Here is a 24,318-nt window from a genome sequence, read left to right as displayed (position 1 = left end):
ACGAGACTACCAACAATACGTGCAGAACACCAGGCACTACTAGAGCATCTGAGATGTCTAAACTACATTGCACACTCTGCGAGAACTCATGCATCAGCAGATAAAGCAGGTAAACTATTGGCTTGGCTGATACGTCGGGACTGTGAGAGGAAACCAATAATGGAAATCCGCTCACAAACAGGGGAATTAGTATACACACCCGTGGAGATACAGGCCGAATTTATAAGACATAATGCGGCACTCTATGCTTCAAGGGCATCCCCTAGGGGAGACTCCAGTGCTGAATTTCTTGCTAGAGTGAAGCTCCCACACCTAGACAATGACCAGAGAGAGATGCTTGAGGCACCCCTCGACCTTGAAGAGATCAAATCCAGTATCCGGGAACTTACATCTGGCAAAACACCGGGCCCAGACAGGCTACCAGTCGACTTTTACAAAGCCTTTGCTGTGCAGTTAGCACCCAGGCTACTGCAGGTGTATGAGACGGCTGTACAGGAGGGCCACCTATCGGCCACACAAACCTGGGAGGGATTCAATGGACATGGGCTCATATAGACCTCTGGCAATGTTAAACACCGTTTATAAAATATTAGCCATGGGTAGGTCGCTCCCCCTGCTGCTGCAGCTCCTCCAGGTTCCTGAGTTCCTGAGACCCACCTCACAGTAAGTACCCCCCACCTCCCAGCCCCTCGCTCTGCCCCGCACTATTCACCCTCTCTCCTGCTCCTGCTTCTTTTCTTCTTCTCTGTTCTTCCTCCTCGCTCCTCGTCTGTAATCTTCTTCTGTACTCTTCTTTTCCCCATCTTCTCTCTTCTTCTGTGTGCTTCTCAGCCTCTCCTGTCGCCTCTCTTCTTCCTCATCTTCTTCTGTGGTCTTCTGCCTTCTGTTCTTCGTTTTCTGTATCTTCTTCTGTGTTCTTCTGTTCTTCTGGTCTCCTGCTCTTCTGTTCTTTGTCTTCCGGTCTTCTGTTCTTCCGGTCTTCTGTTCTTCCGGTCTTCTGTTCTTCCGGTCTTCTGTTCTTCTGCTCTTCTGTCTTCTATCTTCTGCCTTCGGCTCTTCTGCCTCCTCCGTCTTCTTCTCCCAGCGCCTGCCCTCCTGCTCCTGCCTCATCCCCCTCCCTCACTCGCCTCCCCCTCTCTATCGCCCCTATCTAACCCGTCCACTATCTACCTCCCTCACTCCTCCTATCTTCCTATCTCTCTATTTCTCTATCTATCGATTTCTCTATCTATTTTCTCTATCTATTTCTCTCTCTTCCCCCCTTCCCGCCACCCTCTCTATTACCTATCTTCCTATCCTCTCACTCTCACCCACCTCTACAACCCCCTCCCCCATCTTCACAACCCTACTCCTATCTTTCTCCCTAATCTCCTAAACCTCCTAACACTCACCTCCCTCCACCCTTAAACCCCCCCTCCCCCAGCTCATCTCACTCTACCTGTCCCCCCCTCCCTCGCGCTTTCCCGCCACGACCTCCTGCACGCCCCTGCCCCCCAGCTCCCATTCGCCCCCAGCTGACCCCTCCCCCCCCACCTCATATGGCGGCCGCTGGCACGCCAGAGGCAAGCCCGCCTGCGCCCGTCCGCGCCTGGCCCGCTCCCAGCGCCAAGACCCCTGGTCCCCAGCTCTCCCAAGCCCCGCTGATCCGCTACGACCCCACCACCCTCCACGCCCTCAACCCAGGACGCTCCAACACCTGCTTTCAAGCTCACCCCAAACGCACCCATGGACCCTTCGCCTGCAACTCCTGCAAACGCATCTTCCACCCCGCAACTACCACGACCACAAGCCCACGCGCCATCAACCACCTCAAGTGCATCCTGGTCAACGCTCGTTCCGTCCACAAGCACGCCGTTGAACTCTGGGACCTCCTGGACTCCACAGCCCCGGACGTCGCCTTCATCACGGAGACCTGGATGAACGCCTCCTCTGCTCCAGACATCGCCACCGCCATCCCCAAAGGCTACAAGATCTCCAGAAAAGACCGCACCAACCAAGTAGGAGGAGGTATCGCCATCGTCTTCAAAGACTCCATCAGCATCACCACCTCCACCGAAGACACCCCTCTCGCCGCTGAACACCTGCACTTTCAGATTCGCACCGACCCGAGGACCACCCTCAGAGGATCCCTCGTCTACCGTCCTCCCGGACCGCGCGCCCCTTTCAGCGACGCCATCGCCGACTTCATCTCTTCGCATGCCCTCGCCTCACCGGACTACATCCTCCTAGGCGACCTCAACTTTCATCTGGAACAAAACAACGACCCCAACACCACCACCCTGCTCGACAACCTCGCCAACCTCGGCCTCAAACAACTGGTGAACACCGCCACCCACATCGCCGGACACACGCTCGACCCTATCTTCTTCAGCCACACCTCCGCTCTTTACTGGACCGACCACAGATGTGTCCACTTCACATTCCGACGCGAGACCCGCCACCTCCGCACTCAACCCATCCCTCGTCGACAGTGGAACAAGATCCCCGAAGAGCAACTCTTCTCCGCACTCGCCGCCAACCAACCCACCCTCACCACCGACCCCAACGACGCAGCCCTCAGCCTCACAAACTGGATCTCCAAATGCGCAGACAACCTTGCTCCCCTCAAACGCACGCATCGACAGACCAACACCAAAAAACCTCTCTGGTTCTCGGACACCCTCAAAGAATCAAAGAAAACTTGTCGCGCCCTCGAAAAGGCCTGGCGCAAGGACCACACCGCTGACAACATGACCGCCCCTCAAGAACGCTACCCGCGAACACCACCACCTGATCCGTGCTGCTAAAAGGAACTTTTTCACCGACAGACTGGACAAAAACAGCCACAACAGCAGAGAACTCTTCAGCATCGTCAAGGAGTTCTCCAACCCCAACGCCAACGCCGTCATGCCCTCACAGGATTTGTGCGAATCCCTCGCCACCTTCTTCCATCGCAAGATCAGCGACCTCCACGACAGCTTCGGACACCAGACCCAACCAAACACCACCGAACCCGCACCCCCGGCCATCACCCTCAACAACTGGACCCACAGCAACACTGAAGAAACCAAATCCACCATGAACTCTATCCACTCCGGCGCCCCTTCGGACCCCTGCCCTCACTTCATCTTTAACAAAGCTGACGACATCATCGCCCCGCACCTCCAGGCCGTCATCAACTCTTCTTTTTCTTCTGCTACCTTCCCCGAATGCTGGAAACACGCCGAAGTCAACGCCCTACTAATCAAACCTACGGCTGACCCGAGCAACCTGAAAAACTTCCGCCCCATCTCTCTCCTGCCTTTCCCAGTCAAGGTAATAGAGAAGATCGTCAACAAACAACTGACCACCTTCCTGGAAAACAACAACCTGCTCGATCCTTCACAAACCAGATTCCGAACCAACCACAGCACGGAAACCGCCCTCATCTCAGTCACAGACGACATCAGAACCCTGATGGACAACGGTGAAACAGTCGCCCTCATTCTCCTCGACCTTTCGGCTGCCTTCGACACCGTCTGTTACCGCACCCTAATCACCCGCCTCCGCTCCACCGGGATCCAAGGCCAGGCCCTGGACTGGATCGCCTCCTTCCTCTCAAACCGTTCCCAAAGAGTTTACCTCCCTCCGTTTCGCTCAGACCCCACCGAGATCATCTGCGGTGTACCTCAAGGCTCATCACTCAGCCCGACACTCTTCAATGTCTACATGAGCCCCCTCGCCAACATCGTACGCAAGCACGACATCATCATCACCTCCTACGCCGACGACACCCAACTTATACTCTCCCTCACCAAGGACCCCGCCAGCGCCAAGACCAACCTACAAGAGGGTATGAAGGATGTCGCAGATTGGATGTGGGTCAGCCGCCTAAAGCTGAACTCTGAAAAAACGGAAGTCCTCAACCTCGGCAACACCCGTCCGCCTGGGACGACTCCTTGTGGCCCACGGCCCTCGCCACCGCACCGGCCCCCGAAGACCACGCCCGCAACCTCGGCTTCATCTTGGACCCTCTTCTCACCATGACCAAGCAAGTCAACGCCGTGTCCTCCGCCTGCTTCCTCACCCTCTGCATGCTCCGCAAGATCTTCCGCTGGATCCCCGCCGACACTAGAAAAACCGTGACCCACGCCCTCGTCACGAGCCGCCTGGACTACGGCAACACCCTCTACGCTGGGACCACAGCCAAACTTCAAAATCGCCTGCAACGCATTCAAAACGCCTCGGCCCGCCTCATCCTCGAAGTACCCCGCAGCAGCCACATCTCCGCACACCTGAGACACCTGCATTGGCTCTCAGTCAGCAAAAGGATCACCTTTCGACTTCTCACCCACGCACACAAAGCCCTCCAAGACAAGGGACCGGAATACCTCAACCGACGCCTCAGCTTCTACGTCCCCACCCGCCTCCTCCGTTCCTCTGGCCTCGCACTCGCGTCCGTCCCTCGCATCCGCCGCTCCACAGCGGGTGGGAGATCTTTCTCCTTCCTGGCGGCCAAGACCTGGAACTCCCTCCCCACCAGCCTCAGGACCACCCAGGACGACTCCGCTTTCCAGAGACTGCTAAAAACCTGGCTTTTCGAGCAGCAGTAACCCCCTCTTTCCCCTAGCGCCTTGAGACCCGCACGGGTGAGTAGCGCGCTTTATAAATGTTAATGATTTGATTTGATTTGATTTGACGACAAGACTTGCGCCAAGTGTGCCAGACTTAACACTTACCCCAACCAAAACGGGTTTGTACCAGCCAGAGATACCTCCCATAATATCAGGAGACTATTCCGGGTCATGCAATATGCGAGACGTGACTGGCCACGGGTGGGCTGCCTTGTCCTTGATCTAGAAAAAGCCTTTGACTCCCTGGAATGGCCCTACCTGTTCAGGGTACTGAAACAATTTGGCATGGGACCATCTTTAACCCGTCTAGTTAAACTATTATACACCAGACCAATGATCCAGGTGGGGCTGGGTGCCGAGATAGCAGAACCAATCCGGGTATGCAGAGACACGAGACAGGGTAGCCCTCTCTCACTGTTATTATTTTCACTGGCTATAGAACCCCTGGCGGCGGCCTTATGCGGGGAGGGAAACAACTGGGGAATTCATCTAGGAGATGACTTACATATAGTGTCACTGTACGCAGATGGCCTCTTGCTATATTTCAGGGAGATCACACAGATCCCACCTATGACCAGTTTACTCCTACAACACTTTGCGTCGATATCAGGTCTAAAAGTCAACTGGTCTAAGTCATGCCTCTTCCTATTCGACCCAGACCTACCCGATCCAGGACTTAACCTAGCCGGGAACCTTGCCCCGTGGCAGCCAAGCACATTCAGATACCTGGGCGTCCGAGTCTACCACAGCGAAGAAGACATATTTGTGAGCAACCTTGTAAAAGCCATATCCTCAGTCAAGTCTCAAATGGCGTTTTGGAGGACGTTGCCACTAACTGTGGCAGGCAGGATAGCACTTCTAAAAATTGTGGTTCTTCCCCGGCTCCTGTACTTCTCTAATCTCCCACACTACGTTCCCCCCAGATTCTTCAAGGCACTGGAGACAGGGCTGAGAGAATTCATATGGAACGGCGGCCGCTGTAGGGTTGCCCTAAAAAAACTGTACCTGCCGCCTGACAAAGGCGGACTTGCGGTCCCCAACCTGGAGCACTATTACCTGGCAGCCCAACTTCAATGGATATCTAGATGGCTGGCTGGCATACAGCTTGCAGATACAGCATCGGAGGAAGGGCCACGCCCGCTCCAACAAATACAACATTTATTCCACCCGCTCACACACGCACAAACCCCACGGCAACTATTCCTCAGAACAGCTCATAAATGCTTCCGCAGATCGCTCCACCTCACAAGAACGGCAATCCCCTTTGCACCTGCCTTGGCGTTGGCGGGTACACCCAGGGCCACGTCCGATTCAGAATTGCGCATATGGCACGAATTAGAGTTACACACACTGGGCGACCTCTATAAAGAAAACCAACTACTGCCGTTTGCTAGGCTTCAGGAAATGGGGCTTCCACCTGGCCAATTACTCTTACACTGCTCCCGGGCGAGGACTCTTGGGTCCAAGTGGGGAGACGTCACAACAGCTCCACCCACCCACCTGCTGGTACAATACCTGCAGGTGGTGGGCTGTGGCCAGCACCAGGTCAGTTGGCTGGCGGACGCCTTAAGAACCCAAACTGCCTCCGACAACGATGCACTGCGTGTGGCATGGGAAGCGGATACTGGCGATTCCATTGCGATAACACGATGGAGATCTGCCCTCTCAGGCCACCTCAACATACCACGTAACTCACGATTCAGACTAATCCAATACTATATAGTGCATAGAGCCTACCTCACACCTGCACGCGTGAATAGATACTTCGCTCGCCAACTCGCGGCCTGCCCCCGATGCCGCGAGATTGAGGCGGATATGTTGCACATGGTGTGGTCCTGTCCTAGCCTAAGCGCCTATTGGAGGGCGGTAATAAACAACCTATCTAACTGCATAACACAACAAATACCCTTCACATGGGAGACATGCATCCTAGGACTTTTCCCTAGAAACAAACAACATAGAACAGAGGCACGCTTCACAGACCTAGGACTCATTGTAGCAAAACGACTAGTGACCCGAAGGTGGAAATCACCGGACCGCCGCCGATACAGGCCTGGAGGCGCTCGCTCGAGGTGTGGGCGGGAGCAGAGGGCTTAGCACTTAGACGAGCAGAAACCCTGGGGCTGCGACAATTTCCAATCTCCACCTGCTGGGAGGGGTTCATGCTACAACTGCATAACATGGAGGCACACCCGACAGAGGAGGGACTGGACTAAAATGAACTATTATTCATGGGTTAGAAGGTCACACCATATAAGAGAACAGAATGCAGACACACTGACATTGAGGGGCGAGACAACCGCACACACCAGACCTGACTAACGACCCAACCTCTTCCGCCTACAAATTGATCTGGTACAATAGATCTCCAACCCGGCACGAAAATAGTCATGTTAAAATAATCACATAGGTGTCTGATCCCGGCAAAGTGATTGTTGTTCTTTTTCCCTTTTATTTCTTCTTATTCTAAAGTTAATCTATAAAATTCATATTATCTGCTTTTTAACCAAAAGCGCAATAACTGGATACTTGTGACTGAAACAATGTTATGCCAATAAGCGCTGCGACTGCGATGAACAATTGCAAAAACATGTAACATATGCTGTACAACTGTTTTGCCAATGTACCAAACACTACCTAAACACAGCGAGCATTGCACACTAGAATATGTTGCGCTGAAACGTATGACAAAATGTAAAGTTTAAAAAAGCCAATAAACAGATTTATGAAAAAAAAAATAAAAATTTAAAGCTGTAATATGCAAACAAAAAAGTCTGCTGCAAACATATTACCAAGTTAGGGCCTGATGACACACACAGGGCAGTTGGAAGACCAGAAAACTAGTACCTTAATACAATAAGGTAACAGACTGATGAAGGATGTTTCACATGGTCAATGTTTGCAGAGAAGAGTTACAATGGTGTAAAAAATTAAGTCTTCATCAGAGGCATCAACCAGTCCTTTTAAACATCTAACATATATCGAGGTGGCAGAGCAGGCAGCAAACAGTTATAAACATTTTGAGAATGAACAAAGAGACTTAAAAAGATTATTATACCTACCACAATTTCTGGTAAGGTCTGCAGTGTTGTTTTAAGCTGATCAGCAGGTGAAAGGGTATCTGGAAGGTACAAAGCTCTGGATAAGAGAAGCAGGGAGGTAGGGATTTCTTGATTCAAGTGCAGCTCCAACCACTGTAAAGCAAGACAAATAGCATTGTGTTACTGACCGTGGGATCCAGATGTACAAATCACAAAAAAATAAGTTGCTTCTTCTGTGTACCCACTTAGCATTTTCCGCATTAGGAGGGTGGTGGGGGGGCAGTGAATAAAAGCAGACCATCATTAGGGTAATGATGTGACAGAAGGAGAAAGGGTCAAATAACACCAAGTACTGTAACATGCTGGGATCATCCTACACCTTTGAAAGTCTGGTTATTCTATCTAAAACTGGGTGCCAATTAGCACTTCTGATCAAATAAATAGAGGTTTTTTTTTAAGTATACTGAGTACAGAAAGATACTGCTTAGATGGGGAGAAGAGCAAAACACTTTCAAGGAAAGATTCAAGTCTGGTATACTCTTGCATGCTGAATGTGCTGTACTTGACTGACTTTACAGAGAAAAGAAAATGATCCTACTCCCCCTGCTGGCTCACATGAACAGACCCTTCTTAGTACTGGTCCAGTAAGCTCTATGCTCAGTTTTTATAGTTCAGAATCTTGGTAGAAAAAAGTGTAGCCCTTCCTTTGAGACCACAGATCAGTACTGTCACGAAATCCTGTTTTCTTTTAGTGCCACATTCTGGAAAACTTCCTGAGACTTTTCTAATTTCCTACAAAAGTGTCAGTAGTCAATGCCTAGATTTATTGGTGGTTTGACTATGTTTCTGCTATTAACCTAAGACTCCAGATGAATCTAACACAACATTGTCAACTCATCTAGAATGTGACAGCTAGAACCCCTAAACATCTACTAGACATGCAATGTTCCTCTGGACCTGGAGTCCCTTGGTTGGCTACCCATGGAGTAACGGCTAAAGTTTAAAAATTTATGCTTGGTTGATAAGAAAACTGAACAAGTGTACCCAAATATTTTGGGGCCAGATTTTGATATTTTAAGCCAACACTCTTCCGATAGAGGATGATTACCTTCAAACCAATCATAAACGTAATCAGGCCAACATTCGCTATAAGCTAACTTACCTCTGTAGAACTACATTTGAGATGGATAATAAAACATTTCACTATTAGATGGGATGTAGCTGCTTGCTTAGACATTGATTTGAATATGAAGACCACATAAAAAGAACAATTAGCTTAGTCCACCTGTGTCTCAGATGGGTCTTTGTGAGATACAAGATCACAACTTAATCCCAGGGCCTAGAGAAGACGTCAGGCGAGAAGTAAACCTGATAAAGCTGCAGCTACAATGATGGGTAAACTCATCTCTTTTTGATCTGCCAGCTTTAGACAGCACGAAAAACACTGTCTACCACTTGCTTACTTCTATTAAAAAAACCAAAAAAAACAGCATGACTTATGCATATGGCTGACTTTTCTATCTTTTCTATTAGGCTGCATTTCATATAAGGTTAGTGGGTTTTCTATGGCTTCACCATGTACACAGGTGATAAACCTGGAACACTGCATTGTACAGTTGAAAAGCAGCTGCAAAGGACATGCAGGTGTATGGTATCTGTCCACTGCACAAAAGAAAGGGGAGAGAAGTACTTCTCATTTTCTGCCCTCCCTAATTATCTATATCTAAACACACAAAAGGAAAAGGAGGAGTAATACTATTCTTATCGAGTCAGGGTACCCACAATGAAAAACACACATAGTTCTTAAAAGGTGCCCTCACCAGTGCTTCACCACCGGGCCTGCTTCAACATCCCTGAGCAACCAACGTCACGGATGGAGCCTAAGGGAGTGGGGAAAACAATACAGACATATACATGGGGAATCTACTCTGCAGAAAAAATAATTTAGATAAAACTACTCCATGGAAGTCCTCCTTCCTCTTTATTATTGGATTCCCTGGAAAGGACTAAAATCACTGTTGGTGATGACACAGAGGTATTAGTGCCCCTTCATCCCTCCCGTCTGCTCTCTTGCAGACATGCTTGAGCCGTTTCTAATCGCCTCAATGGGTCGTTTGGCCTTCCTCAGGACCATAGTCCCCATTTCTTCAACCCCCCCAGAACAACTAATCACAGTATGAGGGGGGAAAAAGGAAACCGGCATGGATCATTGGCGTCCTTCCCTTATTCCCCTGACAAATGTGTGACTATAGGGAGATGTTCCCGGTCACGCACCAGTTTCCGGGAGATTCTCAGTGAAACTTGAATTACCAGAGTGTGGTTATGTATGAATGGTAAATAAGGTGATTTCTTCTTGGATAAAGTTATCCTTTCCCCCCAATACTATGATTAGTTGCTGATAAGACTAGTATTATTACTTCTTTTCCTCTTGTGTGTTTAGGTTCATAGTACCTGCCTTGTGGCCAAGGATTCCAACCCTTGGCTGTATGCAAATATAATATAACCATATATGTTTAACATCTACACATCTTAAGGTTTCTATCGCTAGGTACAGGGCCTCCCCCATCTTGACTGGGTGTCCACAAGACTGCATTGAACAGGACGCCTGTAAGATTTGAAAAATATATTGCCAAAACATGGTCATTTCATTCCGTGTGCCTTGAGCAGGAAAATTTCTCTTCTCACAGTGGGCTATCAGACATGGATGGGGTTTCCATGGGTCTGAGTAGGGATCCACATACTAGACATCAGAGCATATTTCTGATAGGTGAAGGAAGATTGTAAGGGGATGTCAGCACTATTTGGGTGCAGGGTCACTCAGCACCCAGGAGAATCTAACAACACCCTACATTTCTGAAAACTAGAGAAATAGGGGAATCCACACTGATGTGTTTTTATGTATCCCAACAAATGGTATTACCCAGAACTCCCCATCAATGGCAAAATATGCATTTAAAAAACCCTACAATTCTTAGTTTTCAGTGGCCATAAACTCCAGACCTTCAGAAAAATGGAAAAGCTCCTACCACCAATGTTCCAAAACATCTCCTGATAAAACGAAACCCCATATGTGTGGGTGGGCCTATGGCATGGGACAGCATTAGGTCTAAATTGTGACCATGTAAAAACAACTTGGACACTTCATGTACTACAAACAGTCACCCATTTGGCAAGAAGGAGAACTAGATTTGCAGTTAATTAAATTTACTTTTCCTTTAGGATAACTTCAGTATGAATAAAATAGACAGTACATCCAGAAGTTGTGGACAAAATGAAGCTGTATGCAAATAGGCCAGACCTACTTGTGTGTCTTTCCCTGAAGTGTGAGTCAGTATAGGAGTGTCACATGAAAGTCTTGACAGATCTCTAGTTGCCTGCTCTGCACATCTCCACAATGGGAATGTTCCCCAACAAAGGGTTTAGTGGTATTGAATGAATGAGATTTGTATAGGGTGCACCATAATTGGCCAAGGTCTTAGAGAAACTAATCAACGGATGCCTCACCAACGACCAGCTCAACTCCATGCACCAAAATTCAGGTCCAACCACAATACAGAAACAGCTCTTGTTATTGCCACAGACGACATCTGCATGATCCTTGTCAGAAGAGACAGTATTCTCCCTGACCTCTCTGCAGCATCTGACATTGTCTCACACCTCATTTGGTGCCTGCACAAGACTGGTATCTAAGGACCCACTCTCCACTTGATCTGCTCATTCATATGGATACACCACCAGCTGTCAGCCTGGCACTTTACTCCTCGGATGCCTGCTAAATCTGTGGGGGGCCTCAAGGTCCATCACTCAACCTCCCCCTCCCCCCCCTCCATCACATACATGATCCCTCTGGACAATATCATCTGAGCCCATGACATCAACATCCTCTCCTAGGCAGACAACACATAACACAGTCTCCCTCAAACAAATTCACAGCCTGCATGACCAGAGTAGCAAACTGGATAAAAGCCAAGAGCCTCAAGCTCAACATAAGCAAGACAAAAGTAGTGATCTTCAGCAAAAACACCTCACCATGGGAATCCAACTGCTGGCTGACTGAACTCAGACACTGCTTCCACACCCTGAAAATGTTGAGGGAGTTCTTCAAATGACTCCCAAGTAACACCTGAAAAACTGTCACACACACCCTACTTACCAACATTTTAAACTACACAAACACACTCTATGCCGGGATCACTAAGCAACACACCAGAAGACTATAAATCATATAAAACTAAACAGCTAAGATCAACCTCCCACACAAACCTCATATCACACCACACATCAGGTACACGTGCTAATTTCAAACCTCTCACACACACATATTCCATTCACTATAATACTTAGTTCCCAGCTAGCTGAACAGTTGTATCTCCTTTCATAAACCAACCAGACATCTCTGCTCTGCAGGGCTGCAACTTGCATACATTCTGCACATACACAATACAAGGCGGGCATTCTCTTACATTGCTTCTAAAGTGTGCAACAAACTCTCACTCAACATCAGAGCCGCCTCCTCTCTTCTAGAATTCCACAAGATGCTGAAGATCTGCCTTTTAAATTAACCAATCTTCCCTAGACCGGGCTAGACACACACACACCTGCTCAGCACCAAGATACCCTCACGGCTGATAGTGTGCTTTAAAAATACACACAACATGACATAACAATGTACAGCTACCCACATGGTATACCAACAGTGAAGATCTAGAAACGTGATCACTGAACGAGGAATTAACTGGTTGTTTTGAAAATGCCATTTTATAAGCTGTTTACAGAAAGAGTTCTGTTTTTTTTTGTTTAAGTGCAAGAGGAAGTGAATTCCAGATAGCAGGTGCCATAAACGAGCATGATCTGCTTCTTTGCATGGATTTCTTCACCTTGGGGAATTGAGGCCAGAAGTTGGAAGTGGTTCATAAAAATTGCGATGGGATATGTTGCTGAATATTTAGACTAAGTTAAATTGGTCCTATATTTTAATAACCCTTATCTGTAAAACAGAGTTTTGAACCATATTCTCTTCCTAACCAGGAGCTAGTCTTGTTGCTGCATTTGAACAGTTTGAAGTTACTGCAAAGGATACTGTGAAAGGCCTTGCTGTAGTCTAATCTGTGGGTTGATCACTGTTTTAACTACAGTTTTCTTTGCAGTTGTACAGGGAGTGCAGAATTATTAGGCAAGTTGTATTTTTGAGGATTAATTTTATTATTGAACAACAACCATGTTCTCAATGAACCCAAAAAACTCATTAATATCAAAGCTGAATATTTTTGGAAGTAGTTTTTAGTTTGCTTTTAGTTTTAGCTATGTTAGGGGGATATCTGTGTGTGCAGGTGACTGTTACTGTGCATAATTATTAGGCAACTTAACAAAAAACAAATATATACCCATTTCAATTATTTATTATTACCAGTGAAACCAATATAACATCTCAACATTCACAAATATACATTTCTGACATTCAAAAACAAAACAAAAACAAATCAGTGACCAATATAGCCACCTTTCTTTGGAAGGACACTCAAAAGCCTGCCATCCATGGATTCTGTCAGTGTTTTGATCTGTTCACCATCAACATTGCGTGCAGCAGCAACCACAGCCTCCCAGACACTGTTCAGAGAGGTGTACTGTTTTCCCTCCTTGTAAATCTCACATTTGATGATGGACCACAGGTTCTCAATGGGGTTCAGATCAGGTGAACAAGGAGGCCATGTCATTAGATTTCCTTCTTTTATACCCTTTCTTGCCAGCCACGCTGTGGAGTACTTGGACGCGTGTGATGGAGCATTGTCCTGCATGAAAATCATGTTTTTCTTGAAGGATGCAGACTTCTTCCTGTACCACTGCTTGAAGAAGGTGTCTTCCAGGAACTGGCAGTAGGACTGGGAGTTGAGCTTGACTCCATCCTCAACCCGAAAAGGCCCCACAAGCTCATCTTTGATGATACCAGCCCAAACCAGTACTCCACCTCCACCTTGCTGGCGTCTGAGTCGGACTGGAGCTATCTGCCCTTTACCAATCCAGCCACGGGCCCATCCATCTGGCCCATCAAGACTCACTCTCATTTCATCAGTCCATATTACCTTAGAAAAATCAGTCTTGAGATATTTCTTGGCCCAGTCTTGACGTTTCAGCTTGTGTGTCTTGTTCAGTGGTGGTCGTCTTTCAGCCTTTCTTACCTTGGCCATGTCTCTGAGTATTGCACACCTTGTGCTTTTGGGCACTCCAGTGATGTTGCAGCTCTGAAATATGGCCAAACTGGTGGCAAGTGGCATCGTGGCAGCTGCACGCTTGACTTTTCTCAGTTCATGGGCAGTTATTTTGCGCCTTGGTTTTTCCACACGCTTCTTGCGACCCTGTTGACTATTTTGAATGAAACGCTTGATTGTTCGATGATCACGCTTCAGAAGCTTTGCAATTTTAAGAGTGCTGCATCCCTCTGCAAGATATCTCACTATTTTTGACTTTTCTGAGCCTGTCAAGTCCTTCTTTTGACCCATTTTGCCAAAGGAAAGGAAGTTGCCTAATAATTATGCACACCTGATATAGGGTGTTGATGTCATTAGACCACACCCCTTCTCATTACAGAGATGCACATCACCTAATATGCTTAATTGGTAGTAGGCTTTCGAGCCTATACAGCTTGGAGTACGACAACATGCATACAGAGGATGATGTGGTCAAAATACTCATTTGCCTAATAATTCTGCACTCCCTGTAGAGAGGAGTGAAAACATTTTGGAGAGGATGTGCAAAACTAAAATGCAATTGGCTGCAACTTTAATACATAGGGGAAATGGTAGCTGGTTGTCTAAATGAATTCCTAGCTTTCTGGTTCAAATTACTGGAACTGATATTTTGGCCAGGAAGACGGTGTTTGCTTGCTAAACATTAGAACTTGACTTTCCATTATTGAGTTTATATGGAGATGTACACGATATATCAATGTGATTTGTGACATTATCAATGATGTCATAGAAGATGTCATGAGTGACGTAATATGTGGGGTAATTAGCAGTCCACAGCGAAAGCATGAGTTATAGATACTTGAGATGACTACAACTGGTGAATTTCAGTGGTTTTGTTCATTAAAAATGTTATGTTTTAACTCACATTTTCAACAAACTATAACGTCCTTTTAACTATTTTTTTTTCAGTGAATTTCTAAGGTTTTTTTATTTTTTTTATTTTTTTAAAACAAAGTAACATTTTATTGTTCTACCTAAAGCCAGATCCCTGCCGCTTCCTTGGGTGTCCAACCCCCAGTAGGCAGCGAATCCCAGGTCGCACACTGCCTTTGGCCATGCGCAGCATGGGTTTGACCGCAGGGCCAGAACTGTGACCAGGCCCTGCTTGCAAACCATCAGCGCAGCCCTACCGCCCAAAGCCTCTTTGGGCCCTGGTGACCCCATCCCAAGGACTTTTTATTTTTATTTTTATAAGGAGAGCGGGCCACTTTGTGCCCAAGGGACCACATCTCAAGGGGGCTTTGCTTTTTATTAAGGGGAGTGAAGCACACAGCTCCACTTCCTGAGCCACTAAGGGGCCCGTAGACCTCATTTCTGGGGGCTTTATTTAATTCCCTGAGCCTGGGGTTGGCACGGGGGACTCTATCCCCTGGAGCCGTATAGTAAAATAAGGGAAGGGAGAATTTATTCAAGGTTCAATAAGTTCCCTAAAATACCTTGATATCAGTTAAAAACATAATAGAGTATAATATCTACTTAATGTGGGTGATTTCATAGATATGCTTCATTATCCATTTGCTATAAAAGGATACACCCACACATTCTGCTGATGTTAAGGAATATTAGGTCTGCAAGTGCTTTGGTGAATACCATCCAGTATGAAAAGCTTTCAGCAAACTGGTGAATTTATTGGATGATGTCATTAGTGAGGACATTTGAGCCTTTTATGGAAAAAGAGGTATACAGAGCCAAGAGCTGTTCACAATAGTATGATAATATTTGGAAACCGTAACAGGACTTTTTGCAACTCCCTCTTTGTATGTTGTGGGGCTGGCCGCAGGAACCACCCAAACCCCCATGGGCAGGCAAAAACAATTTTTGGCAAGCCCCTCACATTCAGCCACTCTCCAAGTAGGTCTGTGAACCATGGAAATGAACAAGTGCTTCATACTTTGATTTGATCAGGTTAAGCGCCTGTCGTTCTCCACGACTCATATTTGAATTGTCTGCTTTAGGTTGAATCAGATTATCTAGCACTTCCCAAACATTTTCGACTAACCCATCTAGGGTAGTAACAAATATTTCTTCATTACTGATGACATGATTATTGGCAGCTGCAGTAACCTCAAATAAAAACACAATCAATGCTTGGTCTGAACACAAGTGGAATGGGAGATTCCAACTTAATAAAAGGAATAATTAGCGAAAATGGGGTCTTAAATATCACTAGCTGTATGAGTATGTGTTTTGATAAGCTGATCAAACCCTAGCGCAAAAATGAGAGTCTATTAGTTTAGTCGTCTATATAACTTCAGCATTGTCTATGTGAAAGTTGATGTCTCCCAGGAGGATGAAATTGGAAAAGCGGTCCTCGGGCCAGGAGGGCAGTATTAGGTTGTTGTGCTGGCTTTAATAGACAACAAAAAACCTCCCCCCCGGTTTGATCATTTTTAATGATTTTACAATTAGGGAACGGCAGCCTCGATACTGGGTCCCTATGAGTCCAAAAGCCATTGTCGTGGGCAAAAACAGAAGGTCGGGTTTATGCGAATGAAGTAAAAAAGGTTACATTTATTTTTGATCGTAGATCTGGAATTAATAACAGCCTTCAAAGGTTGGTTTAGAATGGTGTATAATGTTATAAGTATCTTTTCTTAAGGGACTGACAGGACAGGGAGTGCGTATAATACCACAATTAATGCAGGTAAACTCTACAGATGTAATACATTTGTGCTGGGGGCATATCATATTTTCCTTAACTTTTGGCTATAGGCGTAACAGATCCATGGAGGTAGATGCAATACGAGAAGGGACCGCGGTGGCCTTAGGCCCAAACAGTTCGAAGCGCAGATGGACTTGCCTTTAACACACAGGCTGTGTGGACATACTCCCGTCCTACAATTATAGGTCTCCAGGTAAGGAAGTGTGTTTTTTCTGTGACATAATTGTGTCAGGTTCATCAAGAAACGAGTGGAGAAATTAAAATTCCTAAATATGAGAAAGTAAACTTAACACAAAAAACACCTTTCCGAGATATGGACAGTTTTTCCAAAAAAAAAGCCAAAGCATCTCAAATCACAAGTGCAAGCGCTCGTACATGGAAATAAAACTGTTCGGCGATCATATAATGGAGAAGCCCAACTTCCTTGGTGCAGACTGTCAGGCATTGACATGCTCCCAACTACAATTATAGGCCTCAATGTAATCGGCTATGATTTTGGAGTGACGCATTTGTGTCAAATTCATAAAGAAACAAATGAGGAAATTAAAAACTGTAAGTGAAGTCCAGCAGCTCCTTGCTTGGCCAGAAGATTTCCTTCTTGTCTAGTTGACTCTGAACACAATACAAGCTAAATAAAAAATGAGAAAGCGAGCAGAAATAAACTAATCATAAAATGTGCCTTTTCAAAATGGTGTTGCCTATTCCAAAATGAGCCGGGAACCTCCAGTGAACTGTGCAGTTAAAGCACTTCTACAAATAAATATAATTGCTCTGCAATCATGCAGTAGAGAAGCCAGACTGACTTGGTGCCGGCTAGGTCAAGTATTTAAAGTATACAATTTAAAATTAAGGGCTTGAAAAGAAAAATGTTTGAGAAGCAATTAAACACTAACTAAGCATGTTGTACGTTACCATATCAACCTGTGGTTCATTACCCTAAAAGTAAATTGCAGCCATTACATAGTTTACTATTACACTGGCAAAGTAAAAATTTTCAGTATTGCACTACCCCAGAGAACACTATATTGGAACTAGCAATTCTATCGATTTTACATCATGTTCTAAAAATTATTTCTGTTATTTATAATCGTTACTCCATTTTTTTTTTTTTTACAATTACTTTTACCTTAATTTATTAACGTAATAGCTGCGAACCAAACCTTAAATGGGGTTTAATTAAATTATAATGAATGTAATAACCTAACCTTAAATATATTTTAACTAATTTGTGATGTAATTTATTAATCAAACTATAGAAAGCACCCCTTTTGACATGGTTAGCCCTCACTTTTTGCCAGATATCGGATATGATTTCGGCTAAAAGTACAACGGGTCCTTGCTAAGCAGGTCCTCAGTCCTAGACCTCTTTCCCTAAACTATACAGTTGTTTCTCCCATTTGGCACAACCTGTAGCACCCTCTGTAAGACCCTAGTAAATAGTACCCCTGTTAACTAGGGGGTGGGGTACTAAAGAAGGTCCTTAAGGGCTGCAGCGCGAATTGTGCCACCCTCAGGGACCTCTCACCAAATGCACACCATGGATGTCATCATAAGCTGCGTGCCTTGGTGCAGACAAAAGTGAAAACACGGACTGTCACACATCCCTGTGTGCCAGGTCCTCTACCACTGCACGTGATATTTGTAAGTCATCCCTACAGAAGACCTACAGCCCTAAGACACAGTGCAATATTTCACATGTGAAGACATTTCTGCATGAGCAGATATGCTCCTGCTATGTCTTTGTCGATTCGCAGACATAGTAAGTGGACGGAGAGCCATTTTAGATACATGTGCTGGAAACTGGTCAAAACGAGTCTCCCAGCTACATTATGGCTTCTGAACACAGGGATGTTTGGTAACAAACATGTCATATTAATAAACCATCATTGAATCCAGTGACGGATTTATTAATACATGCACCCAGAGGGCACCTTAGAGGTGCCCCCAGAAAACCTACCCAACTGCTAGTGTGTTGACTGACTGGCCTAAACCAGCATAGACACCCTAGACAGATGTCTGACCTCCTGAGGTGAGAGCCAACGCTCTCAGAGGCCGGGGACAAAGCCTGCTCTGGGCAGGATGGATATTCCAGGGCGGGAAGCTTTAGAGAACCACCCACCTTTGTTATGGGACCCAAGCCTCTGTGGAGAAGACAATTCCCTGTTCTGACCCCATTTCTTAGCTGCAAGACAGGCAGGAAAATTAGGAGGTGTGCCCACATAATGCCAGTCACACCCTTAAGGTGGACTAGCTGCAGTGGACACCACTTTTCAGATGCCTCCTCCTTGTTTTGATCGGAATTAGCATTCTAGGGATAGGGTTATGCCCACTTTCCATCAGAAGTGGTCATATGGAAGGTGTAGTCACCCTAAAGGTAGGCAACCCATTGGCTGCTACCTGTTACTCCTCTTAATGCCCCTAATCTGAGTATTTAGGTTGCATCCCTGAACCGAAGAACACAGATTCGACGGATCAAGAGAAAAGGGGCGAAGAAGAGCCACTGCCTGGCGAGAACAGCAGAAGAGCTGTTGACTTTTTGGTGAAAAACCCTGCCTGCACCTCTCACGACAATCGTGACAGAGTGACTCACCCTGCAAAGCTGGAGAACTACCAAAGCCTGGGTAGCCTGCCAGCATCTCGCATATCACCGCCAGTCTACCTGGGAGTAGAGGAGCTACTTCCCTGCAGTCCATAGGCACCGAAAAGAAGAATCCGGTCCACTGCCTTGGAGCTCCCCGGCCCTGCCCAATACCAGAGATGACAAGGGGGAGGTACCTGTGCTCTGGAGGACTAGGACTGTCTCCCCACTGATTGTGACAACACCAGGACCAACTGGAGCCATGCAGCACCAATCCATGGGGTACTGGACGCCCTGCACTAGGCACCAACAGCAAGAGTCTATTCTGGATTCCCACTGCATCAGGACCAATCAGCACCACTGAGACCCACTTTGTGAGTTTCCTAGCAGTCTTGATTTCACCCCTACTGTCCTAACCGTGAGGATCATCTTTGCACACAGAGCCCAGCTGCCCTATCCACTCTGCATCTGAGCCCCTTACCTGGATCCCGAAGAACTAGCTGTGCACCTTTGCTCTAAGGCCCTTAGCGACCCAAGCCCCCGTTTGGGAGGTCTATGACTTGTCCCTCTTTGGAGCCTGATTCCAGCTGCCCCACCCACCCCCGTAACGTGCCCACCTACAACCTCAACACCACGCTGCTCCCGGTGAATTTCGGGGAGCTCCCGAGGAACTGCTGGTAGTATTTTGGACCTTGGGGCCCTACATATCTAAATCCAGAAGGTGAACCCCTGAAATCAACTGTACTTACCTTCATATATATTTGACTTTTTCTTCTATAGGATTGCATTGTGCAGGAAGGAACACTGGTTTGAACTCTTTACTAACATAAGAAATAGTAACTAAAGTAGTACTTACTCTTTTACGAAGTTCTTGATTTCAGAACATATGTAAATATATACATATATAAAAATGCCCTCTGATAAGCCTAACTAACTGCTCATCCACACTGCCACAGAAGAGTGCGTTAATATTATCTACTTTTGATCTACCGTTTAATTAGGGATCCACTGGACTCTGCATGGTGTAATTCTTTTTAGTGCACCATATAGAGAGCCAGTGCCCTACATTGGTGGCAGCAGTGGGATCTGCAACTTTGCATTTGCTGATACCACTTGGTCAATAAGTGATTGCACAAGTAAATCCAATGTTACAATTGCATTTTTGTCTACTGGTTTAAAAGTAACTGTTAGGGCGTTGGTTAAGTCACTATAGATGTAGAATTTAAAAGCTTACTGTAGTTAGGACTTCTGGTTTTTTTTTAGCTCAAAAAAGGTCCCACCTTTAGTACAATAATCAGTACCTCAGATGCTGTGGTTTAGAAGCTCGACCGTACCCCTTATCTGCAGCTAAAATACCAGCATCTAAGGACCCTCTGTAAAGGGTGCAAGATAAAAACTGACTCACACCCTACCACGGAAAGGTTTCAGAAGCTGCTGGCAGGGTATGAGCTGGTCCATCCTACGGATGAGGCCACCAACCCTGAAATCAGGGTGGAGGAGGAAGATCCAGATAGCCCCCCCATTCGAAGAAAAGGTTGTGGATCCTGCAACCAGCAGGTCACACTATGTGCCCAAGGCACCTGCCTCTAACGAGGATGGATCAGGTCGCTCAAGGGGCAGTGATGAAGTCTCGGAAGGGGAGGCTCATCTTGAAAGACTGGCCCATAGAATAGCCCTAGAACACATGATACTGGCCATAGAAAGAGAAAGAGCAGAAATGGGTCTACCACCTACATCGGTGGCAACTTAATACATAGGGACAGAGTAGTAATTTCTGACCCTAAAGTCCCCAAATATGAGGAGGGTGAAGTTACCATGAAGCGGTTCATGCCCTTTGAGGGGGCCTGTATCACATGAGAAGTTAACAAATAGTATTCAGGCCCTCTCCTTTGGGAATTGTTCTGTGGAAAGTGCAGGGATAGACCTATGAAGTCATGAAGGGTACCCTGATTGAGGGATTTGGACTCACACCTGAAGAATACAGAATTAGGTTCACGGAGACTTGAAAAACCTAGCCTCAGTCCTGGGAAGGTTTCGTACACTTTTCAGTAAGGACACTAGTTGGCTTGTTGAAAGGTTTACATCAGTACCTGGTAGACCTAGGTTCACTTTCTCCTCAAGAGTTGGGGAGAAGACAAACAACTGGGACTAGATAAGGGTGGCCAGAACTACCACTGGTGGAGGAGACCACAAAAAGGAGGACAGGCCCCCATACCCAACCCCCTGCCTCCTCCCACCCCAACCCCTTCCCCCCGGTGAAAGGTGGTAACAAAATCAAGGAGTCTTCTAAAGGCCCCCAAAACCTGATCAGGATGGTGAGCCCCGAGACTCTTCCCAGTCCAAGGGTGGGTACAAAGGGTAGAATGCCTCTAGTGTATCTGCAGTTAATGTAGTGGTAAGTCTTCAGTTGAGATTCCAGGTGCGTCCTGACCATGCCAGTGAACCCACTGAGGCAACTCTAGTTTGAGGGTAGGGTAGATGTAGCTGCCCTGGCTGTCTGGCCCAGTAATCTGGAGAGATACAGACAACAGCCACATATCAATGGGGTTAGAGTTGAAGCAATGAGAGACATTATTGCCAGTGTCACCATGGTGACTGGGCAACTGGTGTCCTCAGACCAATACTTGACTGGTGAGACAAAACAGTCCTAAACGCTGATAATCAGGCTAAGATACATCCCATAGCGAAGGTATCCTTAAAATGGTGAGCGGTTACTGGCCAAAAGAAGATGGTGGTATCTCCTGCAATTCCTGTACAATGTCTGCTAGGCAACGATCTAGAGTCCGCTGCATAGGCTGAGGTAGAAAGAAAGACCTATGCAGCTACGCTGGGTATACCCGAATGGGTGTGTATGAAAATACGAACACAGTGCACAACCCAGGGTGAAAAAGAGTTGAAGCCTGCGATAATGGCCCACCCTACCAAGAGGGAGAGCAAGAAGTCTGGGAACCCTGATTCTAAACAAATATCAGACCAGGCCACCTCTCCTCAGGGAGAAGACCTGTCCTAGAGGGAACTGAGACCCAGGACCTTGGGTCTTACATGACAGAGCTCTTGGGCCCAGAGGGACTCTCTAGGGAAGATCTGTGCTGGGAAGCAAGGGATCTGCCCTGTTCTTGAAGGCCCGAGACAGCAAGCTGCTGATCAGGAAAAGGGAGATGTCAGTGGCTCCCACAGGACCTATTGGGTTGAGGGACTCCTGTACATTGAGGCCAGAGACCCCACACCTGGTGCCACTAGGAGAGTGGTAGTGCCTCAGCAGTATAGGACATTTCTCTTCACATTGGCCCATGACATTCCCCACACTGGACACCTTGGCCAGGCTAACACATGCAGCAGGTTGGTGAATCACTTCTACTTGCCATGTGTAAGGAAATGCCTCCTTAGCATGGTTACCCCCTGACTTTTTGCCTTTGCTGATGCCAAGTTATGATTTGAAAGTGTACTGAGGTCTGCTAACCAGGCCACAGCACCAGTGTTCTTTCCCTAAACTGTACCTTTGTCTCCACAATTGGCATGCCCTGGCATCCAGGTAAGTCCCTTGTAACTGGTACCCCTGGTACTAAGGGCCCTGATGCCAGGGAAGGTCTCTAAGGGCTGCAGCATGTCTTATGCCACCCTGGGGACCCCTCACTCCGCACATGCACACTGCTTGCCAACTTGTGTGTGCTGGTGGGGAGAAAATGACTAAGTCGACATGGCACTCCCCTCAGAGTGCCATGCCAAACTCACACTATGGCATTGATAAGTCACCCCTCTAGCAGGCCTTACAGCCCTAAGGCAGGGTGCACTATACCACAGGTGAGGGCATTAGTGCATGAGCACTATGCCCCTACCGTGTCTAAGCAAAAACTTAGACACTGTAAGTGCAGGGTGGCCATAAGAGTATATATGGTCTGGGAGTCTGTCATATACGAACTCCACAGCACCATAATGTCTACACTGAAAACTGGGAAGTTTGGTATCAAACTTCTCAGCACAATAAATGCACACTGATGCCAGTGTACATTTTATTGTAACATACACCCAGAGGGCATTTTAGAGGTGTCCCCTGAAAACATACCCGACTTCCAGTGTGGGCTGACTAGTTTTGCCAGCCTGCCACCCACCAGACATGTTGCTGGCCATATGGGGAGAGTACCTTTGTCACTCTGTGACCTGTAACAAAGCCTGTACTGGGTGGAGGTGCTTCACACCTCCCCCTGCAGGAACTGTAACACCTGGCGGTGAGCCTCAAAGGCTCACCCCCTTTGATACAGCGCCACAGGGCATCCCAGCTAGTGGAGATGCCCGCCCGCTCCGGCCACTGCTCCACTTTTGGCAGCAACGCCGGAGGAGATAATGAGAAAAACAAGTAGGAGTCAGTGGCCAGTCAGGACAACCCCTAAGGTGTCCTGAGCTGAGGTGACTCTGACTTTTAGAAATCCTCCATCTTGCAGATGGAGGATCCCCCCAATAGGATTAGGGATGTGCCCCCTCCCCTCCGGGAGGAGGCACAAAGAGGGTGTAGCCACCCTCAGGGCTAGTAGCTATTGGCTACTAACCTCCCAGACCTAAACACACCCCTAAATGGAGTATTTAGGGGACCACAGAATCTAGGAAACCAGATTCCTGCAACCTGAAGACAAAGAAGGACTGCTGACCTGAAGCCCTGCAGAGAAGACAGACACCAACTGCTTTGGCCCCAGCCTGTCTTCCCAGTTCGAGAAAAAACAGCAACAGCGACGCGTCCCCCAGGGTCCAGCGACCTCTGAAGCCTCAGAGAACTATCCTGCATCTAAAAGGACCAAGACCTCCAGAGGACAGCAGCTCGGTTCCAAAGAAACTGCCACTGTGCAACAAAGAAGCAACTTTTAAAGACCACAAGTTTCCCGCCGGAAGCGTGAGACTTTCCACTCTGCACCAGACGCCCCCGGCTCGACCTGTGGAAAACTAACACCACAGGGAGGACTCCCCGGAGACTGCGAGCCCGTGAGTAGCCAGAGTTGACCCTCCTGAGCCCCCACAGCAACGCCTGCAGAGGGAATCCAGAGGCTCCCCCTGACCGCGAGTGCCTGCTTCAAGGAACCCGACGCCAGGTAAAGACACTGCATCCGCAGCCCCCAGGACATGAAGGAACCGAACTCCAGTGCAGGAGCAACCCCCAGGAGGCCCTCTTCCTAGCCTAGGTGGTGGCTACCCTGAGGAGCCCCCCCTTGCC

General features: G+C 47.3%; 1 protein-coding gene across 1 annotated transcript in view; it reads right to left on the bottom strand.

The window, feature by feature from the left end:
* LETM1 (leucine zipper and EF-hand containing transmembrane protein 1) overlaps positions 1-24,318 on the bottom strand; it is a 309,671-nt gene that overhangs the window by 107,970 nt on the left and 177,383 nt on the right. The window contains exon 8 of the mRNA XM_069203864.1: positions 7,655-7,786. Within this exon, the coding sequence (XP_069059965.1) occupies positions 7,655-7,786 (132 nt within the window). The remainder of the gene's footprint in view (positions 1-7,654; positions 7,787-24,318) is intronic.

This window comes from Pleurodeles waltl, chromosome 1_2 (assembly GCF_031143425.1).
Source record: "Pleurodeles waltl isolate 20211129_DDA chromosome 1_2, aPleWal1.hap1.20221129, whole genome shotgun sequence".
In the NCBI taxonomy this organism is placed as follows: domain Eukaryota; kingdom Metazoa; phylum Chordata; class Amphibia; order Caudata; family Salamandridae; genus Pleurodeles; species Pleurodeles waltl.
Note: the sequence above shows the minus strand (reverse complement) of the source record. Positions and strands in the feature narration are given on the sequence as shown.